The sequence below is a fragment of the Ursus americanus genome, chromosome 2 (assembly GCF_024610735.1).
Source record: "Ursus americanus isolate L20-20 chromosome 2, mUrsAme1.1.p, whole genome shotgun sequence".
Classification (NCBI taxonomy): Eukaryota; Metazoa; Chordata; class Mammalia; order Carnivora; family Ursidae; genus Ursus; species Ursus americanus.
The window spans coordinates 33,386,242-33,408,684 of NC_142128.1; the positions used below are offsets into that span (position 1 = coordinate 33,386,242).

General features: G+C 50.4%; 1 protein-coding gene across 3 annotated transcripts in view; it reads right to left on the reverse strand.

Moving 5' to 3' along the window:
• Nucleotides 1-22,443, reverse strand: part of LITAFD (LITAF domain containing) — a 24,401-nt gene continuing 1,958 nt past the window's right edge. The window contains exons 3-10 of one of the 3 annotated variants that reach the window (XM_087870530.1): nucleotides 13,617-22,424; nucleotides 11,990-12,121; nucleotides 9,478-9,582; nucleotides 6,689-8,684; nucleotides 3,335-3,825; nucleotides 1,675-1,776; nucleotides 329-464; nucleotides 1-140 (exon numbers count right to left, since the gene is read on the reverse strand). In XM_087870530.1, the coding sequence (XP_087726656.1) occupies nucleotides 32-140; nucleotides 329-464; nucleotides 1,675-1,776; nucleotides 3,335-3,449 (462 nt within the window). In that variant the 5' untranslated portion in view covers nucleotides 3,450-3,825; nucleotides 6,689-8,684; nucleotides 9,478-9,582; nucleotides 11,990-12,121; nucleotides 13,617-22,424 and the 3' untranslated portion in view covers nucleotides 1-31. The remainder of the gene's footprint in view (nucleotides 141-328; nucleotides 465-1,674; nucleotides 1,777-3,334; nucleotides 3,826-6,688; nucleotides 8,685-9,477; nucleotides 9,583-11,989; nucleotides 12,122-13,616; nucleotides 22,425-22,443) is intronic. The other 2 variants (XM_087870537.1, XM_087870532.1) reach the window with 2 other exon arrangements.

Here is a 22,443-nt window from a genome sequence, read left to right on the forward strand (position 1 = left end):
GGCACTTAACGGACCTTTATTTCGTGGACCTTCACAGGCGATGGTAGCGGAAGAGCTCTTGCTGGCACACGGGGCACGTGTGCTTCACGTCCATCAAACTGTGCACACAGAAGGGGAGGAAGCAGCAGCCCAGGAAGCACCTGCAGCCGCAGGAGCAGCGGGGTGTGGGCCAGGGCCCCGCCTCTGGGGGTAGGGGGCTCTGTCCTTGCTCTAGCCCTGCTGCCCCCAGGGGTGCTGGGGACCCTGCTGGGGCACCCCCCAAACCTAGCAGCCCCGTCCCTGGGGACGCTCTGGGCCCTTGCGGAGGCAAAGGGGGCGGGCCACTCACCCAAACACAAAGAGGCCTGTACACAGCAGCCAGGTGAGGACCCCTGGGACCGGGGTGGTCACTGTGATGATGTAGTTCCCACAGTACTGACATATGGACCGTATGGGGGTGGCATACCCCATCCTGGTGAACACTGCTGGGGGTGGGGGAGGGAGGCTCAGACTCTGGCCTCCTCCTCACCCTCCCCCGTGTCTGCCGCCGGCTGGGCCCTCCTGCAGGTTCTCCGTGCTCCCCTACATGCCTGGGGCCCCCAGGGTGGGCTCCGGCTTCCCCTCACAGTTCCATTTCCCACCACCCACTGCCACTGGCCTTTGGGACCCAGGGACCTCCCTGTCAAGACACCCCGTCTTCCCTGGCCAGGGGACCCAGGGAATGTGTGAGCATCTCCGGGTTTAAACCAGGCCCCTACAAATCAGCGAGCCCCCCGGGATAGTGGGCTCATCTGTCCCCTTTCCAAGGTGTCCATGCCATCAGCCAGAGCGGCTGTGAAGTCCCTGCCCTAGGGAAGAAGCTCCGACACCGTGAAGCGTGGTGGGGAAAAAAAAAAAAAAACCCGAGAACCCACCTGTTGGCATTCTCATGTCTTCCTCTTACATTTGCACAGTGGGGCCAAAAAAATGTGTGTTTAGCTATTTAAACAGCGCAGCCATTTCCACAATCTTGGGTGTGTGGAGAAAGGAGGGCTCTGGTGGTGGCTGAGTCCCAGGGAGCTTTGTGTTCTGGCCAAGGGCTGGGGGTCTGGTCTGGACAGGCTGTCTGGAGCTTATGGCCTTTGCAGGTGCCAGTCCCTCTGGGTTTGGGGGGAGGGGGAGCCGGGATTTGGAGCCCCAGAACCTCGACAGCCGGGGGTACAGATTCCCTGGTGGGGCAGGGAGCTAAGGAAAGAACTGTGTGGCTAGAATGGGCATCCCTAATGGTCTCTCCAGCCACGAGGGGGTCATCTTCGTCCTGCCCCCCCGGGGAACGTACAGCCCAGCCCTGCGGCGCTTGACCCTGGGAGACCTTTGAAGTGTTCTCAGTCTCTTGGCACGCTCATGAACCTGGGCAAGGGGCTGCTGTCCCCTCCTCTGGTTAGGGTGGTGCACGGCTGAGTAGGGAATGGGGTTTTACCAGGATTTCACTCCCAAAGCCTCTCCTGAGGCCCCCCGTGGACCAGTCCCCTCTGCCACTGATTTCATATCAGAGAGGCGGCGGCACGCGCCAGCTGGGGGGGTTACACGGCGGGGCGGGTCTGTGAAGGGCTTGCAGAGGAGGTGCCCTTGGGGCGCGGAGTCTTGGCGAGTGGTCACGGTGGTGTGAGTCTGAGCCCAGGGAAAACGAGGAGGGGAAAGGGTAGAGGCACTCACCCGACTGAACCCCCTGGGGGCCTTGGATGTACATCGGGGGAAGAACCTGAGTTCCTGGAGGCGGAGGACCGGGAGGAGGACCGGGAGGAGGCGGCGGCGGCTCTTTGGGGGAGAGAAAGGAAACACCCTCAGGTCCCAAGGCCTGCGGACAACGTGGCCAGCCTGAGGTGTCACCCATTTTACAGGAGGGCAAGATGAGGCCTGGAGGAATGAATGCCAGTGGCTGTACAGTCTAGATGGAGCAGCTGAGGTTTGAATCCAGAGATTTCTGGCTCCAAATGTGTCCTCTTGTCCTAGGATGTAAGAGCTTCCTGGAGGCACTGCCAGGAAGCTGAGGATATAAAAAAAGCACGGGGCCCACAACCTCTGTTTACCCCCCCCCAAAAAACAAACAAACAAAAAAAAACATTTGTTATGTGCCAAACTCGGCTAAACCTTTTATATATCTCACTCCATGGACTCTTGCCAAAACATCAATGAGACAGCCATGTGGGATCATTCCAATTTTGCAGACGTGGGGACCAGGCTCAGAGAGGTTAAGTAACTTGCCTGAGGTCCCCCCAGTAAGTATGTAAGTTGAGGACGCCCCCCTCCACAGCACACGCCACTGTGTGTGAAGCCCCCTGCCTCCGGTCAGGACAGCTCCAAGAGGGGCAGTGTTTCATCCACTCCTTTGGAGGAGGACTGTTTGGGCCCCAGGCCTGCCCACATTCCTCCCAACCTTGCTCCCTCCTGCCTCACAAGGGGCCATCTTTCACACTGTGTGGACAGCCAACCTGGCCCCCGGCTCCCAGCCCTTGGCTGACCCTGGAGGCAGGTGCAAGGCTGTCTGGACAAGGAGTTCTGGGATCTGGAAACCCACAGCATGGTTCAAGAGGGAGGAGGATGGGAACCCCACCATTGTAGTGACTATGTGGTCGATGGATGGGGGTCCACGTGTCTCTGTGGGGAAGCATAAGGACCCTTTGCATGGGGACCTGCGTCTCCCAGGTTAGGGGCCTCATGGCTTAAAGGGAGCAGCGTGTGGATAGCCCCAGCCAGGGCCTCTTCCCACAGTGGGGGCAGTTGGAGCACAGGAAGCCCCTCTCCACGTTTTGCCACAGTCTAGACCCTGGGGGCCAGGAAGAGATTTCATACTCACCCAGTGCCCTAAGCAGCTCCATCTGAGGCTGATTTTTGTACCGATTTTATAGATGAGGAAAGTGAAAGCCAGGGAAGAAGTAACCAGTCACCTGGCCTCACAGCTGAGTTAGCAACTGTGGGCCCTGCATCAACCAGCTCTTAATCCTCTCAACCATTTTCCAGATAGAAAGTGGATCCAAAGAGATTGACTTGGCCAAGATCTCATCAGCAGGGTCACGACCCCCCAACCCCAGCCAGTCTGGGTTGTGTCCGGCTATGGGGGTGGGCAGGGGACAGGTCATACCTGATACGAGGGAGCCAAAAGTCTTCTTCCTTGACTTCTTTTTAACACTTTGAGAGGGCATGGGATGTTGGAGACCCCACTTTGTCCCATTTGGGTCACACGGTCCCCAGGTTGGTAGGGGACAGCAGGAGGACTGGATTCAGCCCCCAGTTGAGCAAGGGGACCCAGAGTCTCCTCTCCTGCTTCCTGTGGGCCCCAAAGTCAACTGGTCACTGGAATTCGGGGGACTCTCACCTCGGGGAGGGTTCCATCTTGGTGGCCTGGGCGTCCTTTGTTCCAGCAACGGTATCCGGGCAGCGTCAGGTTCTGGACTCTGAGCGGCAAAGCGCTTGTCTCGAGGAGTCCCCATGATGCTGCCTGGCTGCCCTCCGACCGGAGTGTGGGCCTCCCTCTTCCCAGGCCTGGCTCAGGTGGAACAGCCATTGTGATGTGCATCCTCACAGTGGCTGGGCTGGGTCTCCTCTCTCTGCGGGAGGGTGGGGTCTCCTGCCCGGCGTGAGCAGCCTTCGGAGGCAGCCCTTTTCCCACTACCTACTGCCCTCCCCGGGGCCCAGCCGAATCCAGACCTGAGTTTCCAGAACGCAGGGGTCTGGGCGGGGGGCGGGGGGCGGGGGGGGGGACCAATCTGGAGACTTAAAAATAGGAATCCGAAGAGAGCTAGTGATTCTGCTCTGGGGAAGTCCTCGTCATGTGCGCGAAGAGCCAGCTGTGTGGATGGTCGTGACCTGTTATCGAGAAACGTACAGAGGCATATGGACACACGCAGCACACACATGGGCACTCGTGGACACACGTATGTAGTGTGTCCGCACAAGTCCCACCACCTCCCTCGCCTGGTTAGCTGTGTGAGTTTGGGCAAGACGCCAACTTTTCTCCAGCCGTCCATCCCTGGGCTCCCCCACCCGTGAAATGGGGTTGCTAGATGCTGCTTTCCAGGACTGTTACAAGATCCTGAGAGACAACCCAGGTACTGCGAAGGAAGCTGGCATGATGACCGCAAAATGATTATTGGACGAACAGCCCAGAAGAGACACTCCCAATTGCAGAGGGCAGCCTCTGTGTCCAGAGCTGGTCTGGGGCTTTAGGTAGGGTCATGGCCAGCAAGGACAAGGCCAGGATTTGTGCCAACAAAGGCACGAAGGGAGGGCTGTGTGCTCGGCCGGTAAACTCTCTCACAGAATATCGGGGAATGTCCCAAACAGCCCTGCTCGTCCCTCAGTTATGACAAGTCTGGGGGGAGATGGGATTTCCCATAGTACTCAATAAGGGGGATCTGCTGTAAGTCGCACACAATACTATTCCTAGAAATCCATCCTTAAGACAGACCAGCGAAAGTATCAAAGGACGTTGGCACAAGGCTATTTGATACAGCAGAAAAGACTCGAAATAACCCCAATGTCCATACATAGCCGCTCTGGAACTACCCAGAATGAAGGAAGGGTGGGGAAGGAAGGAAAGAGGAGCGAATGAGAAAAGAGGATACATTTCATAAATTATTATGGTGTACTCTCCAGGATATATTGCAAAAAAACCAATTTACATAATACTATTATAACTGTGTAGCCATATATGTATAAGATGTGTGCACACGTGTGCGTGTAAGGAAAGGGAGGGATATATATAACTTCCAGGATGACCCTTACCACCCATAATGTAGGAACTCAATAAATATGAACTGAGTAAATACAAACTAAAAAAAAATTTCCAAGACGAAATAAAAGAACGAGTCTTTAAAAACTAAAGGTTGATGCTGCGGGAGGTGGGGTGGAAGCAGTTTCTCTCTCCGCCTCGCTTTATAGGTTTGACTTTGGAACCATATCATTACTTTCACTAATTTAAAAGGAAGCACGGACAAAAGAAAAAAGCAACAGCGAACAACGGACAGCAACGGAAAACACGGAAAACAAACAAATGTGGCAGCATATCAAGATTTCCTCCATGGGACACAAAGCACAAGCCATAAAAGAAAAACTTGAAAGACAACTTCATCAAAGCACCTGCTCTTCAAAAGACACCGCGGGGGAAGAAAAAAAACCCAAAAAACGAAGTGGGGGGAAAGCTTAGCCACAGGCAGGAAGACAGTATTTGCAGTACAGGTATCCAGAATATAAAAGAACTCAACAATTTTAAAAATGCAATGTTGGAAGTGGACAACAAAGACCCAAACGGGCGCCTGGGTGGCTCAGATGTTTAAGCAGCTGCCTTTGGCTCAAGTCATGATCCCGGGGTCCTGGGATCGAGTCCTGCATTGGGCTCCCTGCTCAGTGGGGAGTCTGCTGCTCCCTCTGACCCTCTCCCCTCTCCTGCACTCTCTCTCTCTCAAATAAATCAATAAATCTTAAAAAAAAAAACCAAAACAACAAAAACCCAAACATATGTCAGGAAAGCGAATGCGGCTGTGGCGAACAGACCCCTGAGAAGGCATTCGGCACCACTGGCCACCTAGGAAATGTGAAAACCGTAGGTACCCCTGGTTAAATTTTTAAAAACAGACAGTCCTAAGTGTTGCCAAGAATGAGGAACAACTAGAACCCTTATAGGCTGCTGGTGTGCGAAATGACGCATCACTTTGGAAAGCTGCAGTTTCTTATAAAGGTAAACACAAGCCTGCCTGTGGCCAGCAATTCCACTCCCAGATTTTTGCCCAGGAAAAACTCATGTCCAAAAAAACACCCATATGAAAAGATTCATAGTAGCTTAGTATAATTATAGTATAGTTGCCAAAACAGTGTAATTGCCATAATTTAGAAACAGCCCAGTTATCTGTGAACAGATGAGTGGATAAACATTTATACCAAGGAATACTGCTCAACAGCAAAAGGAAGGAATTATGGATATACCCGGCAAGATGAGTATGTATCAAAAAAATAATTTTGGGGGAGGGGGAAAGCCCTGACCTACATAACTTGTGATTCTATTTATTTGGAGTTCAAACACTTGGACGAAGCTAAGCTCCGGTGACGGAGCTCAGAACAGCGGTTGCTTCTGGGGTGGGAGTGGAAGGTTGACTGCAAAGGGCACAAGAGAATTTTCTAAAATGATGGAAAGATACCTGTCATGACTACATAACTAGTGATTTTTCCAATCTCCTGGAACTTGCACCCCTGGATTGTTAAGGTAAAAAAAAACGAATATGAAGTGTGGCAGAGATGTCAAGCACCCCAAATTCTCATCTGTCATCAGTGGGAGCATATAAAGTCTGGAAGTTTCTTGCAAAACTAAACATAAACCTATCCTATGACCCAGATATATCATGCCTAGGCATTTCCCCAGGAGAAGGGAGACCTGTCCACAAAAAAGATACACATAATAAAGGCTCCTAGCAGCTTTAAAATAGCCCCAAACTGGGCACCTGGGCGGCTCGGTCAGCTAAGCGTCCAGCTTGGTTCAGGGCATGATCTCGGGGTCATGAGACTGAGCCCCATGTCTGGAGCTTAAGATTCTCTCTCCCTCTCCCTTTGTCCTTCCCACCTTCCCCTCTCTAAAAAAAATTAAAAATAGTCCCAAACCGGAAACCACCCTAGTGCCCATAAACAAGAGAACGGATAAACGAACTCCGGTATATTCACAGGCTGGAAAACTACTCACCAATGAGAAGACGGCATCAGGCAGCCGCGTACGCGAGCCCCAAACGCGCTGTGTGAAAGCGGCCTTCCATAGGAGTGCGTACTGGACGACCCCACTTACATGGACTTCCTGATAAGACGAAAGTCACAGAAGCAATCAGAACAGTGCTTGCCAACAGTGGGCTTATTAATAGAAAGGGCATGGGGCGCCTGGCTGGCTCAGTTGGTGAAGCATCTGCCTGGGTGGTGATCCTGGGGTGCTGGGATCAAGTCCCACATCTGGCTCCCTGCTCGGCGAGGAGTCTGCTGCTCCTTCTGCCCCCCTCCCCCCCGGCTCATGCTCGCTCTCTCGCTCTCAAATGAATAAATAAAATCTTAAAAAAAAAGGGGGGGGAGCTTGAGGGGACTCCGGGCTGGTGGAGATGTCCCACGTCTTGACAGGGGTTGGCATTACACAGGTGTACGCACTTGTCAAAACTCACCGAATGGTACAGTCAGCTTTATATCTTTCATTCCAAACTTTTTCAAAAGCTGCAGATAAATACTGAATTCTAGTGTATGATCTATGGAGGCTGAAGTGTTAAGGAGTAAAGTGTGCTGATGTCTGCAGTTCACTTTTAGTCATCAAAAGGATTCTCAGATACATTTGTGAAAAAACAAATCTTGCAAAATGGTGACAGGTATAGGATTCGAGGTGGTAGCTCTGCGGGTGTTCACAATATCCACTTTTCTGTACGCCTGCACATTTTTTTACAATAAAACTGGGAGGGGGCAAAAAGTACTCAGATTAAAAGAAGAAGAAATCTCTAAAAGTGGAAAACAAATATAACTTCTATGTCAATTTGATGGTGAAATGATACAGAGCACACTTATTTAAATGAGGCACAGCACTGTAATATTAATGTGCAAAATCATACTTGAGCCACACGATCGCTTCTCTGAGGATCTCTCCCCACCGCAGGAATGGGCAGCAGCAGCCCTATTTGCTCCTCTGTGCCCAAGGCCGATTGAATCTGGTGGAAACCTGACCTGGATTAGGCCAATCAGATTTCCTCGTGTAGGACTTTGGAACTGGGGCAGCAGACCACTGGGTTTCTGCTGTTTGCATGAACTATGGGCATTTAAACCCCAGTGGCTGTGGGGGAGCTTTCATTACATTTCTAGAAAGGCAGAATGGCTCAGGTCACCCTTTTGTGATGGGGATGCAAAAAGCTACATTAACAATGGCAGCAGGAGGGAGAACGGGCACCATCGATGTAATCTAACATATGGAGGAAGAGAGAATAGCATAAGCGCTCAGGGAGGATCTGCTTTATATATATATACCGCGTGTGCAGGTAGCAATACAACTGTCCCCGGGCGGCCACAGCGCCATCTGCTGGCCACGGCTATTCCAGACGTCCGGCGGCTCCAGCAGGGAATTGGGCGAGACTAGGAGTGTGCTCTCAGGCCGCACATCTTCCTCCCCTGAAGCAGCTGCACCTTTCAGGATGTCCGCTGTGAGGTGTGGTAACCGTGAACGTGCCGTCTTCAAAGGGGGCGGATGTCTGGGCACATAGGTGGGGTGCATGGCCTAACAGGAGCCCCGTACATCACGGGCACAGCAGATTTCTGCATTATTACAACTGTTTCTCAGCTGATGGGAGAAAAAGGCATCTTGAGGAAGCGCTTCCTTAATTCCCACGAAGGTGTCATCACGGGCACGCCCTCTCTGGCGGGGCCCTGAATGCAGCCCCATCTCCTCCGCAGTCCCTCTGATCTCTCTTGCTCCCTTACCAGTAACTGCGGCGCCCACACCCCGAGTCTTGAAAGCTCCGGTGCAGCATTCCTGCCCACATGCCTGGTCCCTTTTGCCTTCACCTGGTGACAGCTCACCACCACCTCTTCTCTGTTCCAAGGCAGGGCTGGGGGCATGTCCTCTGGAGCCTGTCCTCACCCTGTATGTACTGATGTCTGAGATTTGACGCTTGCTGCACCCCCTAGCGCCTGGCATGCAGAGGGTGCTCAATTAATGTAGGCTGAATGTGCGAAAGAAGGGAGGGAGGGAGGGAGGGAGGAAGGAAGGAAGGAAGGAGTGAGCTGCATGCTCCTCGCATCCAGACCACCCCATCTGGCTTAAAATCCCCTGGATATCCTACCCTGGGAAACAGGGTCCTTGTATAGAGTTGAGGCTATACATCTTGGGATGGGGTTGGGGACAGCCTCCTTCTCGGGGGGGGCTCTGGGGGTGGGTTGTCCCCCTCACACAGGGTTGAATCCAGGTTGTGCCCCTGCACTGGGGCCCTCTGAGGGTAAATGAATGAGGGAGTTGATGGGCTGGGCTCTCAGCAGCCCCCACACACATATCCTGGCCACCGCCACCAGGGGGCAGCACCAGGCTGCACCAGTCAGCCTGGCCTTCTCCCTCGGGGCTCTGTGGGCCCCGCAGGCCAGGCTGTTAGGAGAAAGGGCATGAGGCCAGACTGTGGTGGAGTTAGCTTAGACCCAAGTCTCCAGCACCCAGACAAAGCCCCCCCCCCCCCCAACGAGGGAGCCAGGAGGCCTAGCTGGGCTCCTCGGGGCCTCTCTGTAAGCACCAGCTCTCCACCAGACCCAGGACTCCTGGAGGAGTGGTTTTCTGTTTGTTCGTTTTTCACCTCTGCATCCCCAGAATAAGGCCTGGCGTAGAGGAGGAAGCGTTTAAAGTGGGGGCACTGTCACTCGCAACCATGTGTGACCCCGGGGGCAGGCATCTTCACCTCTCTGCACAGTGGGTCTGATGGTAATCCTTGCTGCCAAGAGTGTTAGGAAAATTTCATGAGACGGTTCTACCTTGGTGGCTGATCCTTCCCGCAGGCCGACGTTCCATTCTATTCCTGCCCCTGGGCACTTGCACTCGCTGCTCCTGCCCCCAAACGCTCTTCCCATGAGCTCTGTCTGGAATGAACAGGTTCATGTATTCGGTTACTTGATCAGTGTCTGTTGCCCCTAAAATGCCAGCTCTGTGGGAGGAGGGACCTCATTAATTTTGCTCACATTCGTCTCTCCAGTCCCTACCACAGTGCCCGCGACACAGCAGATGCTCAATCAAGCTCTGTTGCATGAATGATGAACGCAAGATGTCCGTGTGAAGAACCCAGCTCTGTGCCTGGCCTGTAGAAAGCTTGCAACGCGTTAGCAATTAGTAATGTTAATAAGCAAGACACTAATACGCAGAGTCATAAAAGCCAGGGCGGAGGCAGGCCATCCCAGGAATGGCATGAGCCTGGAGTTTTGGCAGCTGAGGGTTCTGGGAGCCCCCTGGTCCTCTCCTGCTGTGTGACCCTGGGCCACTCACTCACCCTCTCTGGGCTATTCTAGCTTCTTGAGCAGTAAGGCTCTGCTTAGAAGAAAAAGGCAATGCAACTGCCCCACCCTGCTTCCTGCTTATCCTCTCCTCCCAGAAGGGTCCACCTCGGGCAAGGAGGTGATGGGAAGAGGAAGGAATCTGGAGGAATGAGCTGTAACTGTCATTCTCGGGCAGGTGCGGGGCAGGGTTTTCCCCAGAGCCTTCCCTTCCGGCTGCTCTGTCTGCAGGGGTGCCGGGAGCCCTGGGCGGGGACTTGCTGGGTCAACTTGGGGCATCCCCTAACCTCTCTGAGCTGAATTTCCAGCTCTGCCAACCACCCTGTCTGCTTTCTCTTCCCCCCAGCCTGGGGCGAGCTGGGGGCTGGAGGAATGTGAGGAGGTGTGAGTTGCTGTAAATGCCTCACCCCCCAAGCCCCCTGCCTCTGGGGGCCCCGAAAGGAAAGCAGGTTTCTCCTGCCCTGGGTGCCCATGGAGGCCCTCTCACTGAACAGCAGGCACCTCGATGTGAGGGGGTGACAGGGTTACTGCTTTCCTGGGTGGCTGCCGCCCATCCCGTGCCCGCAGAACTCCGGGATAGAGCCCCCGAGGCCTGCCTGGAGGAGAGGGGAACTTTCTAGACAAGAGAGAGCTCTCAGGGTCTGGGGGAGAGCCCCAGGAGCTGTGTGGTGGGGGCGTGTGGTTATGCACACTGCCCTCTGCGTGTGTGCACATAGGGAGATGCTGGTGTTGCTCGTGATGTGAGTCCTGCTGGGTTGGGGGGCGTGTCTTATCTGCATGGCATGTCTGTGTGCAGAGCAGGTCTGCACGTGGACATGTGTGTGTCCCTGCAACTGGGGTGGGCTGTGTGACCGGGACTTGCCCTGTGTGTGTGTCTGCATGGGAGAGCTGTGCAGACGTGGCATTTGGGTGTGGGGTGTATTCATATGGGTGGGCTCCTGGGCCCATCTTTTTCCTCCTTCGGCCAGCAGGCATGACCAGCTGACCTGGACCTTGTCCTGAGCAGCTTCCAGCCTCGAGAGCTGCCTGGAGGGGGTCAGCCCAGGTGCAGCAGGGCCAAGGGCAGGACCCCCTCCACTGGCCTCCCCACCCAACTCCTTCTCAACTGCAGGCTCTCCTGGCGCCATTTTACAGAAAGGGAAACCGAGTCATCCGTCAGGCCCCTCATCCTTGACAGATCTCACTGCATCCTGTGACACTGCTGCGGCCCCTATTTCTTCAATGTGTACTTACTGAGCACCTACTATATGTCAGGCATACAAAACCACGGGAGACAGACAAAGCACCTGCCCTGGGGAGCTCACATTTCAGGGGGTACCACATTGGTTCAGGGTGGGAAAAGGGTCCCCTCTTTTGAGGTATAGTGACCAGAAGAGGCAGCCTGGGAAGATGCAGGGGAAGAGTTTCCAGCTGGGGGAACAGCATGTGCAAAGGCCCTGAGGTACCCGGTGGGGCTGCAGTGGTGTGAGCAGAGGGATGTGAAGTTGGGCAGGGAGTGCTGAAACTTGATAAGACCGCCTGGGGCTGCTGCACAGAGGGGCAAGGGCTGGAGGCAGACCAGGAACAGGGAAGCAGTGGCCCTAAAGAGACAAAGAGAACTAGGCAGGGAGAAGCATGTGTTCCCAGAGCCCAAGCTCCCATCCCTGCTCCAGCCCAGGGAGGCCCCTCTCTGAGACACTGGGTGGGGTGACACATCCTGGGGGAGGGAATTCAGTCTAAATGGCCTGGGGAATGAGCACCTTGGGGTGTCACATGGCAACATTCAAATCTTGGCCTGTCCAGTTAGTGCTGTGTGACCTTGGGTAAGTTGCATTGCCTATCTGAGCCTCCTTTCCCTGTTTGTAGAATGGCACAATTCCTCTGGGTTGCGCTGAGGCTTTAAGAAGTTCAAGTGTGCCGGGCACATTGTAGGGAGCAGAACTGGGTGGCTACCGTCTTTACGAGGGCCACACCTACATTTAAGCAACAAGTGTTTCAAAGTAATAATAATAATGCTTACAGTGTAGCAGGCTGTGTCCTAAGCATCCATGAGTTCTCTGACTTCTACGACACGACCGCCTTTGCTGACAGAGGTGCTGACGTCGTGCCCATTTCACAGATGAAAAACAAAGGTGCCGAGAGAGGGGACCTGCTGAAGAGACACCCAGGCGTTCAGGACTCCAGACCCGCCGGATCAACCCCAGCATATCCACCCCTGTCTTCTGACAGATCTACACCTCCAACTTGCTTATGCTCTTTACTGGAGTTCTCTTATGTAAACTCAATCCCAAGTGTTAGAGCAGATGAGTCTGGCTTTCATTTAAAGAGCAACAGGAAGTTGCGGAAGGGTTTTGAGCAGGGGAGGGACATGGTGACAAAGATTCTCTCCCTGGCCAAACTTTACTTCGGTCCCTCTGAGCCCTCTGCTCTACTAGGCAGGAATCTGAGCTTCTGACCCTGTCCTTGTAGAGTCTGGTTTTGGCAAGAACGCTGTCAAGCTGGTTTAGGCAGAATTCCCTACCCTCAAGATCTTACCAAATTCCTCATCCCCGGCACAGACCAGGGGATGCCTGATTGCCCTGGCCTGTCTTTGTCCTCTGCAAGAATCAGCTTAGCCAGAATCCACCCCTTCCCGGCCATACTTGCTCCTAACGATTTCCCACTCGCTGGTCCTGCTCTTTGGCTATATAAATCCCCACTTTTCCGTGCCATATTTGGAGCTGAGCTCCATCTCTCTCCCTTAGTACAAAGCCCCATTGCCGTGGCCCCTGCACCTTTCACGACAGTCCTGAATAAAGTTTGTCTTATCGTTTTAACAAGTGTCATAAGTCATTTTTTCTTTGGCAATAGTCGGATTTATGCTTTTGAAAGCTCACTCCGGTTGCTGCACCGAAAACAAGCACAGGCGCTGGTACTAGGGGGAGGCACAAGCCATGGGAGGGTGTTGCTCCTCCTGGTGAGACGGAAGAGGCCGCGGTACCGATGGGAAGAGAAAGGGGGGCAGGTGGGACGACAGTTCTGATGAGGGAAAGGAAGGCAAGCTGAGGACAGAGCAGAATCTGACCCCCCCACCATGGGGTATATGTGACATTCCTTGTGCACTCCAGGCTGCCCTAAAGCGAAGGAAAGGAAAAACAAATAGGTAACCTACAGAGACCACAATCCTGCAAGAACTGAGTCTCCCTCAGTTTACAAATGTCTTAGCAATTTACAAGAACAAAGCATTCCTATCAATAACCTAGCTTCCAGAAGGAAATGTAGATACAATTACATGTCTTTATAATCTGCAGCCCATGGACAGATACTTGAAGCGGGCCAGGTGTAATGTTCCTCCAGGAAGCTCCCAACTATCGTACTGGTAATGCCTTCCTAGAGGGAAAAACCACCCTAACTTGATGAAGGCAAGGCCTCTGGTATCCTAAGAGTCTTCTTTAAAATATGAAAGTACTTTCTGGAAACCCCCCTCTTTCCTTACCTCCCCCAAGCCCACAGCATATAATCAGCCACCCCTCACAACCCTGGGGCAGCAGCTCTTTCTGCCCCTGAGTCCTGTCCCCGTGCTTTAATAAACCACCACTTTGCACCAAAGATGTCTGGAGAATTCCTTCTTGGTTGTCGGCTCCAGACTCCACCCCATTGAAACTCACCTATATTCCAAAACCCCATCATATGGCGTCCAATATGGGGCTTTGAGCCTTTACATCTGGACTCGGAGCTTCGGTGCAAACTTGGTGAGTACTTTCTCTCCTTTCCCTTTATTCTCATTCGAGGGGCTCTTCAAGGAGTAGGGTCTTACTGGAACACGTTCGTGTCGATAGGTCAGGCTGCAGTCCTCTAGCCCCTGGCTGCTCTATGGGGAGAAGAAAGCCTGCCTTTTGGCTGGAAGTTAGTACCCTGGTCGGGACAGTAATAAGACCCGGAAACTTGATGCCCTCTCTTTACTGCTGTCCTAATACAAAGTCGTCTGTCTTGGGCACGGGACAGCCACCTAAGTCACAGGACAGCTGCCAATCTTAAGACTCCCTTGTGAGGTTTCCTCCCGATTGATCTAACGTGATCCCTTCCACATCCCTGCTCTAGCCGCTTCTGGCTGTGGGGCCTCCACTGGGAACCGGCCGAAACCAGTACCCGATGGAATTACAACCACCCAGGGGCGTTTCCTAGGGAAGCTGGCCGTAAGGACCTCATGTGTTGGAATGTTGCTTAGACCATGATGGATTTCTACCTTTACTGTTTTCTGCCAATGCCCTCTACTAACTATTTAAATTACAAAATTGGGTAATTCCCCTTGTAAGACTTTTCTAATGTTCTCCATGGGTTTAAAATGGTGGGTTCTTCAAGGCGAGGTATTTCGGTCCAAATGCCGGCACCCATTGTAGTCCAGAATATGATGGGGAAGCAGGGGGAGGGCAGGCCTCCTTCCCACAGGGGCCTTTAACGGTGGTGGTGACCACAGTGGTTTGGTTAAGGGACGCCTTGGGTCGCTCTGACACCAGGAACCTCTGACATATCCTGTGCGTGGGATGCCACCCAGGTGTTAGGAGGGGATTTTCTTTGGTAACGGACCCTCTCTAGCACCCTCTCTAGCATGGGATGGGAGCTTCTTCGGTCCCCAAGAATGCTCCCTTGGGATGACTTTTAACCCATTGGAATCAATTCAGATTGCAACACTTAGGAAAGTACAGATCTCCCTTAACACTGCACGGCCTCAGTGGGATCTGTCAGTGAGATCTCTTCTGCAAGGAGCAGGGCGAATGGACCTAGGGTTCCTTCTTGCTCGTACCTCGGCCTTTGTTGCTCTACTCCAGCACCCCAGCGGCCTCTGGCAGAACGTTATTAACTGTAATTATCTAAATAGGCCTCCGAATACACCCAGGTTGATGGAGGAAACGCAGGCCATTCCTAGCAAAGGGGACTCGGACTCTCTCACTGTTCCTCCTAAGGGACATGGGGGCTCCTCCCTCACTCATTTCCTGGGTTAATGGCTGTAACTGGAGTCATCTGTGGTTAGCCTCCCTCGGGACTGGGACTTCAAGAATATTCCCAAGCAAGCTGCCGAAACTCCCTTTGTTTCGGGGAGATTCCCTGACCTCTCCGGCCTTTACATGGACAGCCTAGTCCCCCTTGTTGGGGGGAAGACAGGGCGTCTGCTCCTCTGTTGGAGCTGCTGAGCTCTAGAACCGGGAACCCTTTCTCTGCCTTCTGGCAGCACCTGGCCTCTTCTGTGTCCCCCTCCCGCTTCTGCTGTTTCTGCACCACTTGGGGTGCGGCCTCCATGACTGGCTTCTGTGCCATCCTCGGTGCCTCAGGCACCACGGCTCCCTCTTCCTTCACTGTCAAGGCACGAGAGGAGCACCGCCCGGACTTCAACACCCCCCGCTCCAGATTTCCCCACCAGCGTCTCAGGTAAAAATCGAACATGGAGAGGACCCAGGTGGAACAGCGTTTGGTATTCAAACGAAGTTGAGTTTGTCAGTTTAATTAAGAAAGACAGGTCTGTCAAGTTATCAGCACTAAATGTGAAACTTATTCTATCGAGGTTTACTGAAGGGCAAGCCAACTCGTGTTATTTCTGTTTCAAGCTGTTAGTAAAAAGATGACTGAAACGATGGCTGTCTCACCAACGTGTTCAGGGGCAATTGTTAAAATAGCTTTCAGAAGTCTCTGGTAACCTGAAACCTTGAAGTTATTGGATTATAAATGGAATTGAATTCATTGGACATCTAGGTCTTTTCCAAACAGAACAAAGTGCAAAAGCATTGAGTACTGGACGCAGGTTTGTACTTCTGACTACTTACTGCAAAAAACTAAGGATATTTGAGTCTGTTGGTAAACATGCTTTGCCCAACTGATTCACAAATTTGCCGTCTCCAAGTTTTGCTGCAGCAGTTCACAACTGGTTACGACTGAGTTTTCACCAGAGACTAAGGTTTCTCAAGAATGCAAAATTCTGCTAAATGTAATTAAGACTGGGGCGCCTGGATGGCCCAGTTGGTTAAGCATCTGCCTTTGGCTCAGGTCATGATCCCAGGGTCTTGGGGTCGGGCGCCCTGCTCGGCAGGGAGCCTGCTTCTCCCTCTCCATCTACTGCTCCCACTGCTTGTGCTCTCTCCCTGTCAAATAAATAAATAAAATATTTTAAAAAAGTCTAATTAAGACCTATGGAAATGAGGGAAGCAACTCTGTATGTAGAAAAGTAGGAGATGTAAGAAAGATATAAGCAAGGGGAATGTATTTTTTTGTTGAAGGTAAAAGAAGGTACTTTTGTCCATATAAGATGACTGTTTGGAAAGATGGCATGGGGACAAAATCTGAATGCAAAAGAAAGTTGTATAAGGTTTGAGAAGGGAAATCTTTGGAAAGGAATTTTAGGTGTGGTCAGGACGGACTAAGATTGAAATGAATGGATTTGAAAGTACACTGGTAGACGACTGAAATTCTCTGCTCAAAAGAACAAAGGTTTCTTGAATTGTTCATCTGCTCTGGATAAGAAAATGTAAACAAAAGTTTTTTTTCTCTTTTGTCTGTCCAGAAAGCCAGTTTCTATATAGGTTTTGTCTTTTACCAGGTTTTCCATTACTTGGTTAAAACTTCTCAGTATTAAAGGAGCTAAGTTTTGCTAACAACTATAGAACCCTACATACTTGCCTTTCAAATCTCTTATTGTCACCTTGGTTAAATAAAAATAATTTTTGTAATGACCTGTAATCCTTTTTAGTCCCGTGCTTTAAAACTTTCTAAGGTTTTAACAAATCTTCCCAAGATTTAAATTGTAAATGAAGTCTCCTTAACTCTTTAGGCCTTTTTCTTTGGTATGCTAAGTTACCCCGGAAGTACTTATCATAACAAATGATAAGCCTTAGGTTACACTTGGGTAAATGCTGTTAACTATTCCAGAGATAATATGCAATTCCTAAAGTTTTAATACAAGATCATCACTGGATATTTTGATCAACGAAGTGTTATGTGTCACAGAAATAACCTGACTTCCTAAGAATTTCCAGAACTAACTAAAACTGCCTTCAAACTAAACAAGAAATAGTAACATGGGACTAAGTAAATTGGGAAAAATAAAGTTTTTTCCAACTCTTAGTTGAAAAAACTGCTGGTTTTCTAATATTTGCTCTTCCAGAGAACTTTGTCTCAAGACATCTGTGACATACAGAAATAATTAAACAAATTAAAGCGGTTAACTTTTCTATCTAAACCCTCCAAAATTCAAAAGGGTCTCAGTAAGTATTCTTTCTTCCACAGCAACCATGGTCATTTGTGTAAGTTCAGTAAGAATCTTCTGCTTGTAACAGGACACCACTGGAAACATCGGTTATTTTACCAAGGCTCTGACTGGAATGTCATTTGAGAGACATGCATAGACTCAGATATGACCAAACAGCTTTAAGGAACTAAGGCTGACTTTATGAAACCTGGAGCCATAAAGCCCCTTGGAAATGTTGACCTGATACCTTGCTTACAGAGTTCCCAGCAGCCTCACCAGGTGAGTAGAGGATGTCACTTTCTGGCAGGTGCAGGACCCTCGGGATACTTTGGGGACCTCGTGGAATCTGCCCACATCTACAGGTATTGCAGGCATGTCTGATGGCAAGTACTTGGCTTGGCTTCTGGCCTGAAGAGACTACTAGAAGTTCAACCTAGAGATTCCTTATAAAAAGTTCCAGCAAAGCAGATTCTAAAAGATCTGTATGATCAATCACTATTCTTGCTGAGCTCACGCAAATAATTACACCAAGTTTGTTAAAACTGGACTTGTTTTGCAAACAAATTAGTCTTGATTTGGCTATCTCTGATCAAAAATGAGGGTTATTTTAGAGAGAAAAACTGTTTTATTAACAATACTTTTGTGGATGTTAAATTCTAGGTCTGATTGTCTTTAAATGTCTGTTTACCTAAGCTAGACAAACTTGAGGTAAACTTCAGAGAAACAGCTTTCTATTTCTACACAACAGCTCATGTATACATGATAATCTTCATGCTTTTTATTCTGTGGGGCTAATAACAGGACCCCATGGGCATAGGATTATTCAAACAACTGGGAAATGGGATAGATTCCCCAACAATTGTATAACTCAGCTATCACCTTGACCAATTCTATGTGGCTGGGATTACAAAGTCCTTCCTTAAAAGCCAGAGCATACCGCACTCCATAGGGTTAACTATGGGCTTGTGGAGATAATGGATGACCCCACTTTCCTTCTGACTGGACTGGATGATGATCTGGGGATGCCCTTATCTCTTGAGAAGTCTTTCCCCATTTGCCAGTGATTCCTCGTTAATTAAGACAGCAAGGCTAGACCTCCAACAAAGAGGGCTTCTTAGTGGCTTCATCCCTCATAGGTTTTATTTGCCCTGGAAGCCACCTCTATGGAGGCACAGTTACAAGTCGAGACTTCAGGCAAGCAAACAACAGCCCTTCCGTAAAAGGGGCCTTAAAGCTCGCTATGGCAGGGGGCGCCTGGGTGGCACAGCAGTTAAGCGTCTGCCTTCGGCTCAGGGCGTGATCCCGGCGTTGTGGGATCGAGCCCCACATCAGGCTCCTCTGCTGAGAGCCTGCTTCTTCCTCTCCCACTCCCCCTGCTTGTGTTCCCTCTCTCGCTGGCTGTCTCTATCTCTGTCGAATAAATAAATAAAAAATCTTAAAAAAAAAAAAAAAAAAAAAAAAAAGCTCGCTATGGCAAAGTCCCTGACTGTAATGACGTCATGTCAGGTCCAGAACGTCTTGGAGACCAAAGGCCACCAACAGTTGATAGGACGTGGACTTATTAGCAGGCTATGCTTATAGATAAGCCTGAAATACCTGTCAGACTTTAAGCACAGCTACCCTTATGCCTGCACCTGACCACCACAATTCTGTAGTATAGAACGTAACTGTTCAGAGGTTATCGATTCTGTCTATGCCAGCTGACCAGAGTTAAAACATGCCCCTAGTGAAAATACAGAGGACAGTTGCTTTACTGACGGCAACAGATTCATGGAAAAGGGAATAAGAAAAGCGGGGTACACTACAGGGCTCACTCGTGCTTTGCAATTGCCAAAGCCTTAAAAATTGGTATTTATACTGACTCCAAATATGCGTCCCTAGTCCTACATGCTCACGGAGCCATTTGGAAGAAAAGAAGTTATTATCAAGCCATAACTCCCCAATCAAATATGGGCCTGAAATTATCACTCTTACGGCCGTACACCTTCCTAAGAAAGTAGTTGTAATTCACCTCAAAGGACATCAACGGATACGACCTTAGAATCTCTCTCTTTTTTTTTTTTAAGATTGTATTTATTTGACAGAGAGAGACAGCGAGAGAGGGAACACAAGCAGGGGGAGAGGGAGAGGGAGAAGCAGGCTTCCCACTGAGCAGGGAGCCCAGAATGCCGGGGTCATGACCTGAGCGGAAGGCAGATGCTTAAGGACTGAGCCACCCAGGCGCCCCTGACCTTAGAATCTAAAGGAAATAATTCACTAGACCCTGCGGCCAAGCACACAGTACAAAATAAACGAATATTAAGTCTTTTACCAGTCTTAATTCCAATGAGGTCCGTAAGTCCAGCCTATTCAGACCAAGAAATGCACAGAACTGGCTTGTTAATAATGAAGGAAACAATCTTTATACCTAAAATAATCAATGGAAGGTAATACAGAGTTTATACCAGGCTACTGATTTGGGTTAAAGGCCATGCAGGTGACAAAAACTTTGTGAAGAAAAACCGTCCCTAGATTTGGACTCCCTTGGTCCCTACAAAGTGACAATGGACTGCCTCTTATTACACAAATTCAAAAGACGGCCCTCCAAAACTGGAACTGAATAGCGGTTGATATAGTGACTGCAGTTAAAGGAACCCAGAATTAGATGACTATCTTCTGATGGGGCCTAGTGGCTATGTGGCTCTGACTTGTGTCCATGGCTTCCCCCAGGCTGGAAAGGCCCTGTACTCTTGGGTTCTGCCTGGATGCATCATGAAAACCATAACCAAGCCAGCTAACCTTCGAAATTTAAAACCATGGTGGACACGTTCTGTGTCTCACTGGTATGACCACCTAGCAACCGTCCTTGTTACCTCTTTGAGACTGGAGAATGTTGTTTGACACAGGAAAACTCTTCAGTACATGGTCAAAGCCCTAAAAGACAGTCAAAATAGCATTTCTCTACTAAATACTAAAGTACTACAAATACGTGAAGCAGTTTCACCAAACAGAATGGCATTAGAAGTTCTAACGGTCACACAAGGCAGAGCTTGCACTATCATGAAAACAGAAGGCTGTGCGTGCGGTCCTGATTACCACAAAATACTGCTGGTTTCTAACTGCTAAGGATACTCAAACTGGCCCTTTAAACGATCTCTTGCCTTTAGCGATTGCTTTAAACTCCTGGACGGGAGGCAAATTATCAAAGGTCAACTATCAAAGATCTTTTATTCAGACTTCTCTTTTTCGTTACAATATTAACCTTCTTTTGTCATTTCCGGAATCTCCCTTCCTCGTGTCAAGCCTCCTCCATGGCCGTAACTTCCAGCTGACAGATGATCCCTTCTACTCAAGGAGGTTCATCTGTGTCGACCTCACTGGATTCAGCTGCTCGCCTTTCTTAACTCTCCTGTAAGTTCCCCAACTGACCAATATTGACTCAGAGGTAGGGACATCTCTACACCCCTATGCAGCAGGAAGACATTACAGAAAATGAGACCTTCCATCTTCAACAACGTTTAAGATTTAAGGGTCAAAAATGTTCAGGGGGGAAATGAGGGAACAGAAGGCAAGCTGAGGAAAGCAGAAGCTGACACCCCTCAACACCCTCCCCATGGGATATACTGTGACATTCCTCACGCACTTCTGGCTGCCCTAAAGCGAAGGAAAGGACAAACAAACAGTTAACCTGGAGAGATCACAATCCTGCAAAACCTGAGTCTCCCTCAGTTTACTAATGTCTTAGCGGATTTACAAGAACAAAGCATTTCTATCAATGACCTAGCTTCCAGAAGGAAACATAGGTACAATTAAATGTCTTTATAATCTGCAGTCCATGGATACTTGAAGCGGGCCAGGTATAATGTTCCCCCAGGAAGCTCCCAACTATCTTAATGTTAATGCCTTGCTAGAGGGAAAAACAACCTTAACTTGACAATGGCAAGGTCTCCGGTATCCTGTGACTCTTTTGTTTAACAGAAACCTCCCTATTTCTTTACCTCCCCCAAGCCCCTCACAACCCTGGGGCAGCAGCTTTCTGCGCATGAGTCCTGTCCCGTGCCTGTGCTTTAATAAACCATTTTGCACCAAAGACGTCTGGAGAATTCTTGGTCATCGGCTCCGGACTCCAGCCCACTGAACCTCACCTGTATTCCAAAACCACATGAGTTATACTTTGGGGAGAGGAGTCTCCACTTCATCCCTGCTCTTAGACTTTACCTGGCTGCCAGCAGTCTTCAAGATGAAGTTTCCTCATGGAGACCCATAAATTTAGACTCCTGCCACAGCAACTCACTCCCTCTCCACTCTCCCTGAGTCCTAGCCCCAGCACACTCCTGCCTCAGGCCCTTTGCACTTGTTCTAACCTCTCAGGAATGTCCTTTCCTTTGTCTGTTTAATTCCTGATCTTCCAGAAGATCTCAGGTCAACCAGCACTTTCCAGAGAAGCCTTTTCTGGCTTCTCCATCCCCGTTACTGTCCCTGCTGTGGGTATGGCGGGATTTTTATACCATTGTGATTACTGGTTTAACATCTGCCTCCCCTCTTATTAGACTATAAGCCTCTGGGGTGGAGTCAGAACCCACATGAGTTTTCTGTAGTCCCAGGCTTGTAACAGAGCTCAGGTGCAATAAATATTTCTCAGGCGGCTGAATAGATAATTGGTCCTTACTGGGGAGAAAAGTTAGGTCAGATCTCATCTGCTGCTGGCTCAGGTCTGGCCCTTAGGCTAGTGCCATCGGATGGTGGGCTGAGGTCTCGAGTCGCAGGAGGCTCAAGCTGTAACAATTTGGGAGAGAGAACTCCTCCCTGGGATCTGTCTTGTCTGACAGGGCTGAGGGCAAGGCCCTCACTGAGCCAGGGAGGCTTATCCAGCCCACCACCTGGCATCCTCCTTATCCACTGGCCTGCTGTCTCAAAAGGAGATGACTCCTCCTGGGCGGGGACTGGGTGGGCACTTTTTACTTCTGGATGCTCAGCACCCCAGAGCCTGGTGTGGACGGCACACCCAGGGAATGACTATAGCCCAGAACTGCACCAAACCTGGGTGTGAAATTCTCAGACTGTGATTAGTTGAGAAGGAAGAGAAACGCTGTTCCTCTTGCTGTAACAAACGCCACAGACTGGGCGGCCCAAGCAACAAAAATAGACGTCTCACAGTTCTGGAGGCTGGGAAGTCCAAAATCAAGGTGCCAGCAATTCGGTTCCTGGTGCAGGACTCTCCTGGCTTGTGGACGGCTGTCTTCTTGCTGTGGTCTCTTCTCTGTAGTGGATCAGAGAAG